The following is a 16,016-nucleotide window of genomic DNA, read 5'->3' as shown; positions in this document are numbered from 1 at the left end:
AAAATCACAGAGTCAGGTGAATTGTGATTAGGCACATGGCATTTTGAGCTATGAAGTATAATGTGCAGAAAGCTGGAAATGCCCCACATGGTGCAATTTTGGAGCCTGAGTTTATAAGTACAGTATACTGGATGTACTACTAATGATATACTGTACAATGGTCGCTACGTACTACGTACCTTATTTTAATTGATTCAGGTATTACATCTTTGTGTATACTTCTTATTGTATTTGTTCGTTTAAGGTTTTCAGCATTTCAGTTAGTCAAATTTTATTAAAATATTAAATTAAGTGTTATAAGTGATATACTGGTGTTGACAGTTGTTTCTCTGAGGACTTGACTGTTCAATAGTTCAGGACTGGAACTTCATACAAGTCTACCTCAGTTTTCAATAACTAACTGGACTCCATATTAACATCAATTAACATTAACTGCCTGCCAACGAACACACAGTATGAATGCAGATCAATTCCTGCTCTCTGTTTCACCCAGATGAGGATGGATCCTCTGTTGAGTCTCTAGATTTCTTCCTATTACCATCTCAGGGAGTTTTTCTTCGCCACTGTCGCCCTCGGCTTGCTCATCAGGGACTATCTGACCATTTTGATTTATACACATTCCAAATTCCATACAAACTTAAATAATTCTTTTGATTGTGTAAAGCTGCTTTAGGACAATGCCAATTTTTAAAAGCGCTATACAAATAAAATTTAATTGAATTGAATTGAATTGAATATTAAAAAAATCTGAAAAGCCTGTTTTGGTGGGCTTGGTCTCATGATGCTGTTTTCCAAATTTTTATGATGGTCAGACAAAAGTTGTAGTGGATGAAGTAAAAAATAAATCACCCAAAAATCTGAAAAAAAAGAAGTTTTATTGTTAGTAGAAGTAATTTAGTAGTTCTTATTAATTTAGGTATTATTATTATTAGCAACCACAATAATTAAACATATTATTACTGTTATTTTAATTTTTATTACCAACAACAACAACAATGATACTTACTTAATTATTTGATTTTTTTTAAAAACTTTCTTTTTACACGATTTGAATATGAACTTAACATTTTTGCCCTACCCTTTGTTGTCTGTAGGCTCAGCTGGGAAGATGGGACACCAGGACAGAGAACGGTATCCTTAGCATCATCTCCATCAGCACCACATCTGACATCACCGCATCCTGTAGGGCCTCCAATGACCTGGGCACAACCGAGAGCTCCCGTGTCATTCAAGCCAGTGAGTTTGTGCTGTCGGCCTGTAACCATACTAATACCAGAGTCTGTTAAATGTTCAAGTCTGTACTCCAGAAGGTCACATGTAGCCTTACATGCACATGTCACATGTCCCCTTTATCAGGGAAGATTTTTTTTAAGAGTTCACTTTTTTCTAGTTGAAATGGGACAAACAACTACAACAGCAACAAAAACAACAACAACAACAACCAGCAATACGACTAGTACAGTGGGTAAGTATTAGATAAAGTATTGCAAAAAATTGTAAGAAAAGCAACGGAGATTAAGAATGAGGCAGAAAAACTAACATAACCCCTTGTCCTCTCAGTGCCAGGAACAACCAACCCGAAAAAAATCAAAAAAGGTTTGTCTGATTGCTCTAATAAGCCAGCAGGATATCATTAGCATGCCTTGTCTCTGTTTTGCTGCTGTCTGCCTGTGCATGCTGCACCCAGAGTACTCGTCTTTCACCCTGAAGACATGAAATATTCACAGGTCAAAGATCCTAAATGCACATAAGATGGATTTCTTACACCTACCTGTATGTGCATGCAATGATTAAAACAGTTGCTCCTTTTTTTTCGCTGCTGTTTAGCAATGACGCACTGTCACACACGTTCACCAGCTTGAAGGAATGGCTTCTTCATCAGAATCACACTTTTCTCTTCCATGTGTTGACTTTCACATTCTGCTTTATTCTGTGGTCTGAGACAGAGCTTTATGGGGACGTCCACAAAGACTGGTTAGGCTTGTTACAGACTACAGAAGTCCTTCACCAGCTACACAACCTCATGCATCATTAAAGCTCTGTGCCTTTGTGCCATCACTATAGAAGTTTAGAAAATGTCAAACCAAAACCAAACAGCGGCACTTTATTCTGCTCAGAATCCAAATTAGGTGATGATCTTGCTCTAACACTGTCCATCCACTAAACCATCGTTTGTGTTTGTGCTGCCGGTCTTTAACCAACCAAAGCAGAGGCTGTTAAATGCTCAAGCTGCAATCCATACTTCAGAAGCTCACTTGTAACCTCACTTGTAGTCTCCTTCATTAGGGAAGATTTGTTTTAAGAGTTCACCTTTTTTTATAGTTAAAATGACCCAAAAACCTACAACAGCAGCAACAACAACCACAACAACAATCAAAACATCTGGTACGGTGGGTAATCAGTCACCTACAACAGCAGCAACAACAACCACAACAACAGTCAATACATCTGGTACGGTGGGTAAGTGTCTGATTATACATTCCAAAAGATTGTAAGAATTAATTTTTTTTTTGAAAAATTAAGAGAAAAAAAAAAAAAGGAAATTAAGAATGAGAAAAAAGAACCTGGTCATTAAGTACATTTGTGTCATTAGCTGACTTGAACCCCGGATCATAACACTAAATCGAGAGGCCTGTACAGTTGGCACTATGCATATGGGTGCACAATTTTGATTTCAAGCGTAAGAAAGACAGCTTTATTATGCAAAGGTGTTCCCTTAATTTAAAACAACTAGTTTGAGATTTTTATCCGCTTGTCTTTTCTGAACTACACTAGAATCCCCCATCACATCCACGCTGTTAAAAAAAAGTAACTCGGTAACATTTACTCTAAGTAAATTTGTTATGAGATACTTTTAACTTTTACTTGAGTAAATTTTTATAATAGTAACTTTACTTGTACTTCAGTACAATTTCACCGAAATAACAGTACTTATACTTGAGTACAAAATGTTATTACTTTTTCTGTTATAACTGTTCCTAGCAAACTGAAGCCTTTTTGTCTGATTGGTCTCACTAACAAGTGTTTTTCTTATCGACACCCATCTGTTTAGTTCTAGTGTGATGTGATGGATTTTCTTTACATTGTGTGTTTATGGAATTCCTTTTATTTTCACTATTAAACATAGCTATGTTTTTAATGTTGATTTTTTTACCATGCAACTTCACCAAGTGTTGAATTGATCTCCAGTCATGATTTCTTTCTGACCCCCTTCCACAATGTTGAGGGTTCCGCACCATCCTTTCATGTTTTGATAACTTGTTGATGGGTTCATAACCCAGTTCCAGTAATTTTGTTATTTTGTTAATTTTGTTTCCAGAAAAATTAGTTTTCCATGTTTGATGCAGGTCAATACTTTGACCCTTTTTGAAATGGAGGCCTTTTTTTTGCCTGTCAGTGTAATAGAAGTTTGAAGCTGGTTTAAAGTTAGAAAGGCCCAAGAAATGCAGTCCTTTATTTGTAAAAATTTACATTTTTTTTGGATAGGCAGGCTGCCGTAAAATATTGTCTTTATTGAAAGTTTGTTCTCGTTTCAATTTTGTCTGTCAGTCTGTCAGTTATGCATGTAATAACCTTCAGTCTAAACATGTTTTCACATTCTAAAGGCCACTTGGTACATCGTTTGTTGTGTGTTTTGTTGTGGATTTTTTTTTTTTTTTTTGCATCAAAATTGATTTTATCATAACAGAGGAAATAACAGTGCTCTCGTGCACTCTCCTGACACTCATCAGCTTATTGTTCAGCTAGACAGAAATCTTGTGTAAATCAGAGAACAGCAGGGTGAAAATAATGTTCTGCAGGAAGTTGTTAGACCGTACAGTCCCTCCCTCTTGTTCTGTTTCAGTTAGGGGGTAAACATAAATCGATTGTGGTGTTGTGGTTAAACTTGTGACTGAGTAACTGTTGTGTCAAACCCTAACATTAACCCCTTGTCCTCTCAGTGCCAGCAACAGCCAACCTGAAAAAAGGTTTGTCAGATTTCTCTAATAAGCTCGTCTGTTTTGCTGCTGTCTGCCTGTGCATGCTGCACCCAGAGTACGCGGCTTTCACCATGAAGACGTGAAATATTCACGGGTCAAAGATCCTAAATGCACATAAGATGGATTTTCTACACCTACCTGTATGTGCATGCAATGATTAAAACAGTTGCTCTTTTTTTTTCGCTGCTGTTTAGCAATGACGCACTGTCACACACGTTCACCAGCTTGAAGGAATGGCTTCTTCATCAGAATCACACTTTTCTCTTCCATGTGTTGACTTTCACATTCTGCTAAATTCTGTGGTCTGAAACAGAGCTTTATGAGGACGTCCACAAAGACTGGTTAGGCTTGTTACAGACTACAGAAGTCCTTCACCAGCTACACAACCTCATGCATCATTAAAGCTCTGTGCCTTTGTGCCATCACTTCAACTTTACGCCATAGAAGTTTAGAAAATGTCAAACTAAAACCAAATTGCAGTATTTTATTTTATTTTCTGCTCAGAAGCCAAATCAAATGATGATCTTGCTTCAAATTTCTAATACGGTAGCGTATTAGAACAAGCATATATAAATATACAGGATACAGTACACTGGATCTGCTTGTTCTAATGCGTTATCGTCTCCATGGTAACACCTGGTTCACAGGTTGATGACCAACATAATACATGATCTATGATCCACGATAATGATAAAACAAGTGTTATTTAAAATATAATTATCGATACGGTGATGCTCTCTGTATGGAGGAGCTTATTAAACATTTATGGAAGGATTCTCAGGAGTCAGCGCTTTTCATAACACAGGACAGTGTCTCCCCCGACATAACTTTAGGCTTTCTGTTTTTTCAGTTTTAAGACAATGGGCCTCATGGAAGAAACTATTTTTCTTTATTTTTTTGGTAGCATTCATAAAGCTTCCCTTACTCCTTAATTTCTGAGATTCAATAGTGTTTGTTTGCTTATTTATGCTCTTCTCTTAGGTAAGAGAACTTAAGAAAGCACTCTTACCAAGATAAGAAAGAACCTCTGATGATAAGATATAATTATAATAATTGAATCATTTAATTTGTGGGCTTAAGAGATATTATTGATCAAATGATCTCAATTAAAACCCTTTCTTAAAATGCTTGCTTGGTTTCTGCTTCTGACTGGCGTACAGACTGCTGTTAGATGCTTTGGCCATCCAGGGCTCACATAGAGAGAGTGTTTTTAGAGTGAATGAGACTAACGAATGGATACTGAGCCGTTTCAGGTCACCATGAGCACTCTGAAACACATAATTATTAAGACCACGATCGAGTTCAACAGTGGTTATGGCCTGACTCCATGTGCCATCAAACCACTTTTTTTATGAATCAGGAGTGTTCGAGCATGTACATCAGACTGTGCTGGATTTTGGTCTTCCTGAAGCAGTTAGAGCTCGCTTTATACGGTTTCTGGAATTTTAAATGCTACAGAAAGCTTGTAAATGCTACCTGCACTTTCTTGTTTATGCCACCAGGGGGCAATGGATACATCATTGCAATCATCATCATTTTCATCTTGCTGCTGGCTGTTGTGGGTAGTGTGCTGTACTTCATGTACAAAAAGGGCAAGCTGCCATGTGGGCGCTCAGGAAAGCAAGATCTGTAAGTTTTTTTTGTTTGTTTTGTGCTCTGATCTATTATGTTCCCACATATGGCGTCTACCAAATGAAAATCCAGCATGAGGATCTGTTGCAGCACTTATCTAACACTGTGTCTCTTCTCAGCACTAAGGAAAAGGCCAGTAGCGATGACATCGTTGTGGAGATGAAGAGCAGCAAGTCTGAGGAGGCAGTGCTTCTTCAGGGAGTCAACGGTGATAAAAAGACTTCAAACGTCCAGGTGGTTTGTCCAAAATTTTAAACACTGGCTTAGTGAAAAATACTTCTTATATCAAACTAATCAGTAAAGGGATAAAATGATACCTGAGTTGTCCCCCCAATAAGCACACATCCCAAAATCCCAGTTTCTCATTTCACTTAAAAAATGATTCATCATACTTTTTATCTGATTATAATTACATTATAAAAATTTCTTTTATTCACTTGCTTATTATTCAATGCCATGTGATGGATTGGCTGCCCATCCAGGTGTGTACCCCCACCAAGTCTCCTGAGATAGGCTCCAGGATCTCCGTGAACTTGTGTACAGGATAAGACCATGAGTGAGACATTATTATTATTATTATTATTATTATAACAGTCCTACACTTATCGTCCTCTCACAAAGTTATCGATATATAGTAGGAAAAACAACTCGTCTTACGCTGTTAAACCTCAAACCACAAAATTCTCAGCTCTAAAGACTTTTATCGCAGCAGAGAAAAATTCACCTCAGCGGCTCAGAGACAGCTCATCTGTCTATTGATACTTCAATACACATTATAGGATCACACTTTGGTGAATCACACTTTTTAATGTTCATCATTTAGCTGAAACGATACTAGTGTCCTCCATTCATGGTAAATTAGCAGCTGTGGTAGGAACAATCACAATAACATAAACCAGTGATTTACCTTACAGATGATATTTTAGTGAACTACAAGTACCAAAACTGTTTCTTGTTAGTGGAACTATCCAGATAAATTCAATAAATTCATTTATTGTACTTTGTTATAAAAAGAGGGATAAAAAAAGTCCGGATCCATACTCATTTATCTTCATGTGAAAGTTATTTTGTTATCTTTAAGACCTAAAATGGCAGATTTAATAGAGCTACTGTAGACCATACACCTCATGATATTTTTTTTAGCAGTTTATCAGAAATCGGCCTAGAACAATCACTATACTAAACACTTAGGCATTAAAAAAATGTTCCAGTTTTTAGATTATGCACAAGTGGTGCAAACAAACTCAGAGGTCAGAAAATTTGAGCATTTGCTCTATTTGAGGCATTCAAGTCAAACTGGGACTTTTGATCATTTAGAATAACAGAACACAGTAATCAGAGTAAAAACCTCCCTTTATTCCTCGATATATTCCCCTGCTACACTAATGCACATATCTCAGCGTTTCACTAATGCTTGGATACCATCAAGGTAGAAAGTTTTCTAAGTAGACCAGAGCTATGATTATATATTGCCTGCCTCATGTCTGAAACTCTGGCCTCCCAGGAACTCCTTTACAAGACCAAACATGTAAAAATGGCTTGGAGTGACATTAGGATATACGGAGGATGTGGTAATAACTAACAGCTGCATTCCAGTGAAGTGCTGTTCATAAGTAACTGTGGAGATAATCAATCAATCAATCACTCACTCATCTTCTTTACCGCTTTATCCTGTATTGAGGGTCGCAGGAGGCCTGGAGCCTATCCCAGGGGGCTTAGGGCACGAGGCAGGGTACACCCTGGACAGGGTACCAATCCATCGCAGGGTGCAAACACACATACACACACTTACACACCCATTCACACACTACGAGCCTGGCCGGAAATTGAACCCGGACGCTTGAGGTGCAAGGCGACAGTGCTAACTACTACACTACCGTGCCGCCAATCAATCAATATTTATTTGTATAGCACCTAAAGCCTACATTTTTGCCTTTTGTGAAATTTAGACATCTGGGCCACCCTGTATATCATCCACCTTTAAAGGACATTGGTGGTCTGTAAGGTTTTTAAAATAAAGGCACAATCGGTCCCTGCAATGAGTTTATCACCCAACTAATAGTTGAATGGATGGATGGATGGAAGGTATAAATAATATACAAATGACCACCACCTACCTTTACTGGTACCACTGCAATGACAACAATACCTTTCCTCATATACTGATAGCATCTAACCAATCATAAATGAGAAGAGTTTTAACAGTTTATCATGCAGTTTTTCCCACGAAATATTTCAGTAAATTCTGTATAAAAGCTTGTTTATATGATTAGATTGAAATCCTAAAATATTTCTGATGTGATTTACAGTATAATGTTTCTTTTCTGAACTCGCCCGCAGTGATGCCAGGGACTAAGCAGAGATGACGGGCCACTAGCAGTCTCCATGTTACTACTACCCCATTCCTCAGCTCTCTCAGGACGAGTCCTGGAACAACTTCCTTTCCTACAGGACTGCCACGTCTCATCTTCCCCTGTGAGCTGGAACACAATCCTGTGTCAGGTCCACTGACTCATTTCTGCCTCTACAACTTTCACATTTTGTTTGCAGAGGGTTTTTTTCTTTCTTTTTTTTCCGCCTCAAACTGGTCTCCGGGTCCATTAGGGACAATCTGCTCTCTAGGTTCTACATCATGTATATATGATATAATGTACATATGTAGTTATATAAAATAATTTCAGAAAACCTAAAGTGTCCTTTGTGACCGATTGAAGTCCTTCTTGTGCATCCGGGTGACTGAGCTCTTCGTTAAGTGTCTGAGTGCTTGCTGTTGTTTTGTCTGTTTAAATCGCTCTCACTGCTGCCTCACTGTAGTCCGTGCACTGAAACCCAGAGCTGCCTGTCACTATTGTGCTGATCCGACACTGTAATCGCTTCACCTGCTGCCTCCAACAACACTTTATCACTGAGGAAGAAAGCCGATCAAAGTTATTTTTTTTAAATCTAATCTTTTTAAAATATATATATATATATATATAATGTTCATGCTGAAAGAAAGACTTTGACGCTGAAATGTGTATATGCTATACACATTAACCCGACCGACTCAGAGCAAAGATGCACCCACTGTCCACTTTAATAGGAACACGACCTGTCTACCTGCGGAACGATGCATAAAATCATGCAGCCGCAGCTCAGGAGCTTCAGTTTTAGGAGCCTGTCTCACATTCCTGAATCCAGGCACCACCTGGATGATTTAAAATGAATAACCGAGGTTTCAAAGTCATTGTTAACAGGTAAGCTGACAAGACATGTCTGGTAAATGACTCGCGTTTTATATGGTCCATGAGAAGACAGGTTTAAGAGAAACAGTAACAGTTCTTGACAGGTTTTTGCAATTGATGGCCGTCTGTGGGATGCTGTAGGTAGTCCACAGTTTAGTTGTGAAAGTTCGTAGACGGTGACTTTGGCACGGTTTATAGTGCAGTCGAAAGTACATGCAAGTGAAGTTTGGTCGTGACATTTCATGGCTAACACCAAGCCAGTTTGTAGGCATTACGAAGCATGTTATTAAAGCCTGTGATGAAGAAATAATCAAGAATTTTATTTTAGGTTAGTTTGGCATGCTCTCATGACAGTTCACATCAAACATCAACATGGTGGAGTTGTCCGATCTCTGCGACTCATGGATTGGTTTGAGTATTTTCGAAACCGATGATCTCAAAGGACTTTTACACCCACTAACGTCACACACAAAGAGGTGTAAAAAGCAAAAAACACTGGAAGTGCAACAGATATGTGCGTGGAAACACATTATTACGAGAGATCCAGGGAAAATTCCTTTAAGATGCCAGGACGTCTATAGTGACTCATATAATCATTATTTACAACGTGCATGAATTCAGCATGCATAAAGCCATGCCTATATTCACTGCATTCATATACATCATCACCCAGTGAAAATCTTTCTTTATTCGCATGTCCCAGCTTTGGAGACTGGGGGTCAGAGCACAGGGTCAGCCGCTATATGGTGCCCCTGAAGCAGAGAGGGTTAAGGACATTCTCATGGTCACTTGGAATTTTTTCAGTCTTCAGCTGTTCAGTTTCAGTGAATCAGGAGACCAGTAGTTCCTAAAAGACTCGAATCAGTGCTACTGGAACCAACAACAATGTACAGATAAAATTCCACGATAGCACAATATTTCCACAATTCTGTGTTCGATTTGAAAATTACCTGAAGCTCATCTGTACCTGCATGATTATAAACATCGTGCTGCTGCCCGTCATATGATTGGTCGAAAGGGTAACTCCATAAATGTTCCTATTAAAGTGGACAGAGAATATAAGAATAACATTCAATTAATATTATAAGGCCCTTATCATTTCTTTCTGATGGTCATGATGTGTTGTTTTTATATAGTATTATGTATATAAATGAAGAATTAGAATCTGCAGCGCGTTAATAAGGTATCCCACGTTTGGCCAACATGCACAGGTTGGATATTTTACTCAGATGTTCATAATTTGTCTTTTAATAATTTTAGTTAAAATAAATAAATAAAAAAAACAAGCAAAAGGGCACAACTATGGATATTCAAGCACATAGTTCATACTTTATTCTCTACCAAAGCAAAAGCGTAACCAAAGGCACACTATTACAAATACCAGTTTCACCAGTATGTAAGCTAATCAGCTCAATGTGCAAAAACTATCGCTAGGTGTCATATCTTGATTTTTTTATTTGTGTATGTCACAGGTTCATTTGTGCCTTATTACTGTAAAGATGTTTGACCTTTACCCCCCCCCACCCCCCCAATTCCCTCAACCTGATTAAAAACATTGTCCTTAAACCGGTTTCCTTTGCATTCAAATCATTGAACACGTAAAGTCTGTGTGACATGAAAAAAAGACAAGAATTACAGTGTGTAACAAAACAGAAGATCAACTCCTGTGTTCTTTCAAAATGGCTTTAATAACATAGAAATTCAAATTTTGTGAAGATTTCTTTTATGGAGGAGGGATCTCTGGGTTGGAGTACATCAGCATTAATAAATATCATTAGTTTCTTGACAAAAAGGAAACGACACACCAGCGACTGGAAGAGGGAACGTGTCCGGTTTCATCTTCACTCTAATGCTTTCCAGTTTTAAATCATACACACCCGCATCACTGCAATTTAGTTTAAACTAATACAGAACGTTACTATCTCTAAACCTGTATCTTTGTTGGCCCAACACTGTGTAAGTGTGTGTACGTATACAGGTATATAAAAATGTCTGTACTTAATACAACATCCAAATGTATTTGGCTTTGACATGAAGAGAAAACAACACAAAACCATCAAAGAACTTGTGCAACTAATGAACTCGTGCAGGAGGCTTTGAGAGTGCATCACTATTCAAATCTAATCTAAAGGAGTGTTAAACTCTAACGACACACATTTCTGAATCTCATACACTCGCAGACGTTGAGGATCATGGCACTGAAAGAGACGGCAGTTTGGATCATGAAAACGACCATGACTAAGACGAGGCAAATCTCAGAGCCGGATTCGGAGGATCAACCTTGCTCTCTTTCTCCCTCTTGTACGTCCAGGTCTGAGATGCTCGATTCTAATTAAGGCGCGACTACCAAGAGTGGTAAGAGATGTTCATGAGAATCTGACGTTGTTGGGTTAATATTAACACGCACATCCGGACTTGTAGCACGTTCCCCCTTTAACACTGTTTTCTGTAGAAACCCAGCTTTAACACTTCGCCCGATGCAGGCGCTATTCTCGCAGTAGAGGGGTGACTTCTACAGCACCGGGTGGACGTCTGTACCACTACAGTACCTAAAATTAGAGACTGAGGACACTATCTTCGTTTCTATTTGTTTAATTAGACAGTTTAGTCCTGTGCATACGTCCAAAGTGATATGAGAATAAGGGAAAAACAAAGGTGGGTGGGCGGGGGTGATCGGAGGTGTAACACTTAATGAAGTCATTGCAAAATGAGGAACGCTCGCCCTCACGTGGTCTACAAAATACGTTCCAGTTAACAGCTATTTAACACAACGTCACTTCAAAAGAGTTCAGCAACGGGGGACAGGGAGGGGGTTAACATACAACGGATCACTTAGACTAGGACACGTTCGCTCATTCACAAGGCCTTATTCAGGACATTTTCTAGACATATGGCACTGCTCACAGTATTATTCACATCAGTACAAAAAAAAAAAAAAAAACGGAGAGGAAGGAAAAAAAAAAATAAAAATCTGACATGTACAGGAATGCAAAATGAAAATCAGACATAGAACGTTTCCATGTATTCTATACACAAGTCATTTTATACGCTTGATTTTAAAGTGACAGTATCGGAGCACAGATTGGTGTGAAATCTTGCAAGACACAGAAGGTGTGTGTTTGTGTGTGTGTGTATGTGTGTAAATGAGAGCGCACGCACAAACTCACATTCACACACATATATATACAGTAATCAGGATAAAAAAATAGCTCTGATCTGGAAAAAAAAAAACCCACAAAGCTTCACTACTTCACATGGTGCAAAAACAAAAACAACAACAAAAAAAAAAAACCAAAACAGAAATACTGAACTATGAAACATGACCTGCTTGCCATGTCAGAAAGAAAACACTGCTAGATGATGCTCCTTTCTGGTTGACAAGGTTGTACCTACAAGCTTCATATTGTGGAAGTACCTGCTATGCCAGTGCAATATCTCAAAGTTGGGGAAAAAATAATACCAAAAAGAATGATGAAAAAGCATGTACGAGTGAACGTTCATTTCCTCCAGGGCTTCATAAGCTAGCGACTTTCGCCATGTACTATAGCACACACTCACGCGCGCGTTCGATTTCTGAGATCTGAGGAAAGCTGACGTCACTGATAAATTAGTTAGTCCGAGACTTCAAAGTAGTCGCTCAGTGCTGCTGCTGCCCCTGAATAAGAGAACACGGATACATTTCATTTCCCGTTCAATACTGATAAGAGTCTCTGCGTGGATGTACAGTATTCCTGAGAGGAAAGGGGGAAAAGAAAAGAAAAAAAAAAAAGACACCAGGGAGACTGAAACGTTAAGACTGAAACACGTTTCGTAACGCTTTCTGAACAGCTGCTCCATGTTTAAGAGCAAGTTTTCTTCAATGATGTGTTTGTTCACACACTTTTTTTTCTCGTTCGTGTTAACGTGCTCCAGTGATGACGCCGACGTCTCAATCGGGAACAATGCGGATACGGAAAAAAAAAATAAACTAAAGCGATCTCAAAACAGACGCCAGCTTGGGCCCGGAGCTGCACAAGCTGCTCGCAATTTCAAGTATGCTACATCATCATCATCATCATCATCTAATTCAACCGAACAGATACTGTCACTTTAAAACAGGTTAAACACAATATTCACAAATATACATTTAAGGCTTAATTGTTTAGCACTAACAAGAGTAGCAGCAGTAAAGCACTTCTGAATTAATAATAATAATAATAATAATAATAATAACAATAAAAATAATAATTTCACTTAGATGAACAGTTTCAGACAAAAATCTCACCGATTCACGTCCTGATTTCACACCGAAACTGTTTAAGCAAACACTTCCTTTGCACAAAGCGCCTCGCTTTGTGTCCAACTCCCCACTAAGCTGTTAGAAAACCCTAGAACAAGCTCACGTATAAACGCCCATCACTTTACCATTAGAGTAATGACCCATATACACACCACACACACGCGCGCGCGCGCGCGCTCTAACACCCAACGAAAGGTTGCAACACAAACACAAGCCGTCGGCTTCTTCGGGACTCTGAGAAAGGTGTCGCGTTTCCATCCGGAGCTCAATCTTTTCACGTTTTCTGGGCGGGAATTACAAACTTTCGAACGTGTTCGATTTAAGCTGCGAGATGCGATTCTGCGTTAGAAACGTGGATCAGTTACAGTAATGCTACACAGCAGCAGAGAGGCGATGCGAGTGACGGATGATGGCGGGGAAAGCTAACGTTCTCTGGCAGCGTCCAGTGACAGCACGCGAACCCACAAACACACGCGCGCGCGCACAGAGCGGGAGAAGAATGTGAACGTGACTAAACGTCACCGGCACGTGGCGTCGAATCAGATAAACATCAAAGACGGTCGGTCACTTAAGCTCTGCCACTTTAAAACATGACAAACACACAAACACCTCGAGAAAGTACCAGAACAACACAAAAGGCGATATTCGACACCAGCAAGCATTCAGCTGCAGTTTTTCAATAATTGACAGAACAGCAGTGCTGATGAGTCTCCCTCCCTTTCCCCAGACATCTCACACACACACACACACACACATGCTCTGGACCTGCCCCTAAACCTCTCCATCCTCAAATGTGTATATATTAACTATATGGATTCATAAATTAAATTATTATATAAAAACACACAATTTTTGTCCTTGCTTGAGTTTGACTAAAAGCCTCAGTGGATGTGCAGTGCCACGAGGCTAACTTCAAGAACGCTGCCCCTTGCTGGCTAACAGCACGCAGGAGCCGGATGAGGCCTGCACCTCACGCATGAACGATGCACACTCATGGGAGGACGGCCCTGGAGCAAAGAGAGGGAGAGAGATGGGACTCGCTCTGGATCAGGAAGCGCTGCTATGTGAGGATGTGTGCCGTCGAGGGGACAGAGACGAACTCGCGCAGGATGTTCTTGGCCATCTCGATGTTGTTCTGCGCGATCATCAGAGCTTTCTGGATGTCCTGGTGCGAGTAGCCCTGGCTCATGAGTAGCTCGATCTCGCTGCTCATCTGCGGGTTGCTGGACGCGGCGGCAGCGGCTGGGGGAACGGGGCTCGGACGGCGGTCCGAGTTGATGCGGCGTGGCAGGGGTTTTGGGGGACGTTCAGGAGCTTCTGCAGAGTCAGACACTGAAATAAAACAGGACATGAATGTATCATCAAGTGTGAAGGATAATAGGATAACGGTTACATCTGGGCCATGGTAGAAACTTTATACCGCCCCCACAAACATACATGTTCATGAACCAGAAACTGTAATATCACAGAATTTCTGATCCATGAATATGGTTCAAATCAAACACAACAGGTTTAGCTGTGAGGTTATAAGTTACACGAGGAATAATACAAGACAGACGGGGTGGTAATGTGAAAAGTATTCCCTGCCCTCGGACTGATGCTGCTCAACTTGAAACTGAAGTGGATCATTTTGGTGCATCATCCGGGTCTGGAGTGTGTTATTGTGTTACACAATGGTGGTTTGCCAGTGATTACATTGTAATGGATGTTAATAAATGACACGTCATGTGTTCATATGGTTTATAGTTAGATATCATGTGGAACAATCGGTAAAGAAGTTTCTGTTCTCAATTGAGTTATAGTTGCGATAAACAGAAATTCCCTAATCAGTCCTTGTTTCTCTTTTGGATGTCTCTTTCTCTTCCTCTCATTCTCTCTGTGTCTTACAGTCTGTGTCTTGCCCTTTTTTTTTGTCTCAATCTCTGTCTCACCTTTTGTTCTCTAGGTTTTGTGCTTTCTCGGTCGGTCCGTCTGTCTGTCCGTCTCCAGTGCTTTCTCAGTCCGTCTGTCTGTCCGTCTGTCTCCAGTGCTTTCTCAGTCTGTCTGTCTGTCCGTCTGTCTCCAGTGCTTTCTCAGTCTGTCTGTCTGTCTCCAGTGCTTTCTCAGTCTGTCTGTCTGTCTCCAGTGCTTTCTCAGTCTGTCTGTCTGTCCGTCTGTCTCCAGTGCTTTCTCAGTCTGTCTGTCTGTCCGTCTGTCTCCAGTGCTTTCTCAGTCTGTCTCTCTGTATGTCCGTCCATCTATCTCACTCAGTCACTGACACTCTCACTTTAGCACTTTCTCTCTGTGAGAACAAAAAAAATCAGAACAGCATAAACTTTTGGCCTGAGGACGTTCCCATGCTGTCAGACTGGTCTGTGAGCACTGTGACTGTTACAATGGGCCTACAAAAGAGACCGTTTCCATTAAGATAAAAAAAAAAAAGTCTTCTACAGCTTTATACAGAGACACACAGAGTGCAACCTGCTGTTGTAGCTCATCGTCTAAGTTTAGCATGTTACGAATTTTTAGAACCTTTTCTACTTGTTCTAGCTTATATCTACTTTTCTAGTGTTCAAGTGTGGTCATTTGATTTACCGTAAGCTTCGCGCGAGCTTGAACCAGTCTGGCTTTCTGTGACTAAATTTTCACCAACATAACTTCAACTCACTGGGGAGTTTTTTTTTTTCTCTCGCACATTTCTGTACGAACACTATTGTGTGAGATGATCAGCAGTCTTTAAAAAACCAACCTGTCTGGCACCACGAAACCGTCACAGTCACTCAGAGCACATCTCCCCTGAGCTGGCATGATTGATGACTTGCACGGCTCCGCTGTCACATGATTGTTTTAATTGAATAAGTGCATAAATGTGTAGGTAACAGGTGTTTCTAATAAAATGGTTATTTAGATTAAATAAGGAGC

At 39.8% G+C, this 16,016-nt stretch overlaps 2 protein-coding genes across 5 annotated transcripts in view; one reads left to right on the top strand and one right to left on the bottom strand.

The window, feature by feature from the left end:
* Positions 1 to 10,352, top strand: part of mcamb (melanoma cell adhesion molecule b) — a 36,872-nt gene extending 26,520 nt beyond the window's left edge. Inside the window, exons 12-19 of one of the 4 annotated variants that reach the window (XM_053507847.1) lie at positions 1,095 to 1,236; positions 1,391 to 1,465; positions 1,561 to 1,596; positions 2,323 to 2,460; positions 3,942 to 3,968; positions 5,483 to 5,609; positions 5,732 to 5,846; positions 7,953 to 10,352. In XM_053507847.1, coding sequence (XP_053363822.1) covers positions 1,095 to 1,236; positions 1,391 to 1,465; positions 1,561 to 1,596; positions 2,323 to 2,460; positions 3,942 to 3,968; positions 5,483 to 5,609; positions 5,732 to 5,846; positions 7,953 to 7,955 — 663 coding nt within the window. In that variant the 3' untranslated portion in view covers positions 7,956 to 10,352. Of the gene's footprint in view, positions 1 to 1,094; positions 1,237 to 1,390; positions 1,466 to 1,560; positions 1,597 to 2,320; positions 2,461 to 3,941; positions 3,969 to 5,482; positions 5,610 to 5,731; positions 5,847 to 7,952 lie in introns of those variants that run through there. The other 3 variants (XM_053507848.1, XM_053507849.1, XM_053507850.1) reach the window with 3 other exon arrangements.
* Positions 10,353 to 10,505: 153 nt separating this feature from the next.
* cbl (Cbl proto-oncogene, E3 ubiquitin protein ligase) overlaps positions 10,506 to 16,016 on the bottom strand; it is a 48,656-nt gene continuing 43,145 nt past the window's right edge. Inside the window, exon 16 of the mRNA XM_053507846.1 lies at positions 10,506 to 14,447. Coding sequence (XP_053363821.1) covers positions 14,176 to 14,447 — 272 coding nt within the window. The 3' untranslated portion in view covers positions 10,506 to 14,175. The remainder of the gene's footprint in view (positions 14,448 to 16,016) is intronic.

The sequence above is a fragment of the Clarias gariepinus genome, chromosome 11, assembly GCF_024256425.1.
Source record: "Clarias gariepinus isolate MV-2021 ecotype Netherlands chromosome 11, CGAR_prim_01v2, whole genome shotgun sequence".
In the NCBI taxonomy this organism is placed as follows: domain Eukaryota; kingdom Metazoa; phylum Chordata; class Actinopteri; order Siluriformes; family Clariidae; genus Clarias; species Clarias gariepinus.
Note: the sequence above shows the minus strand (reverse complement) of the source record. Positions and strands in the feature narration are given on the sequence as shown.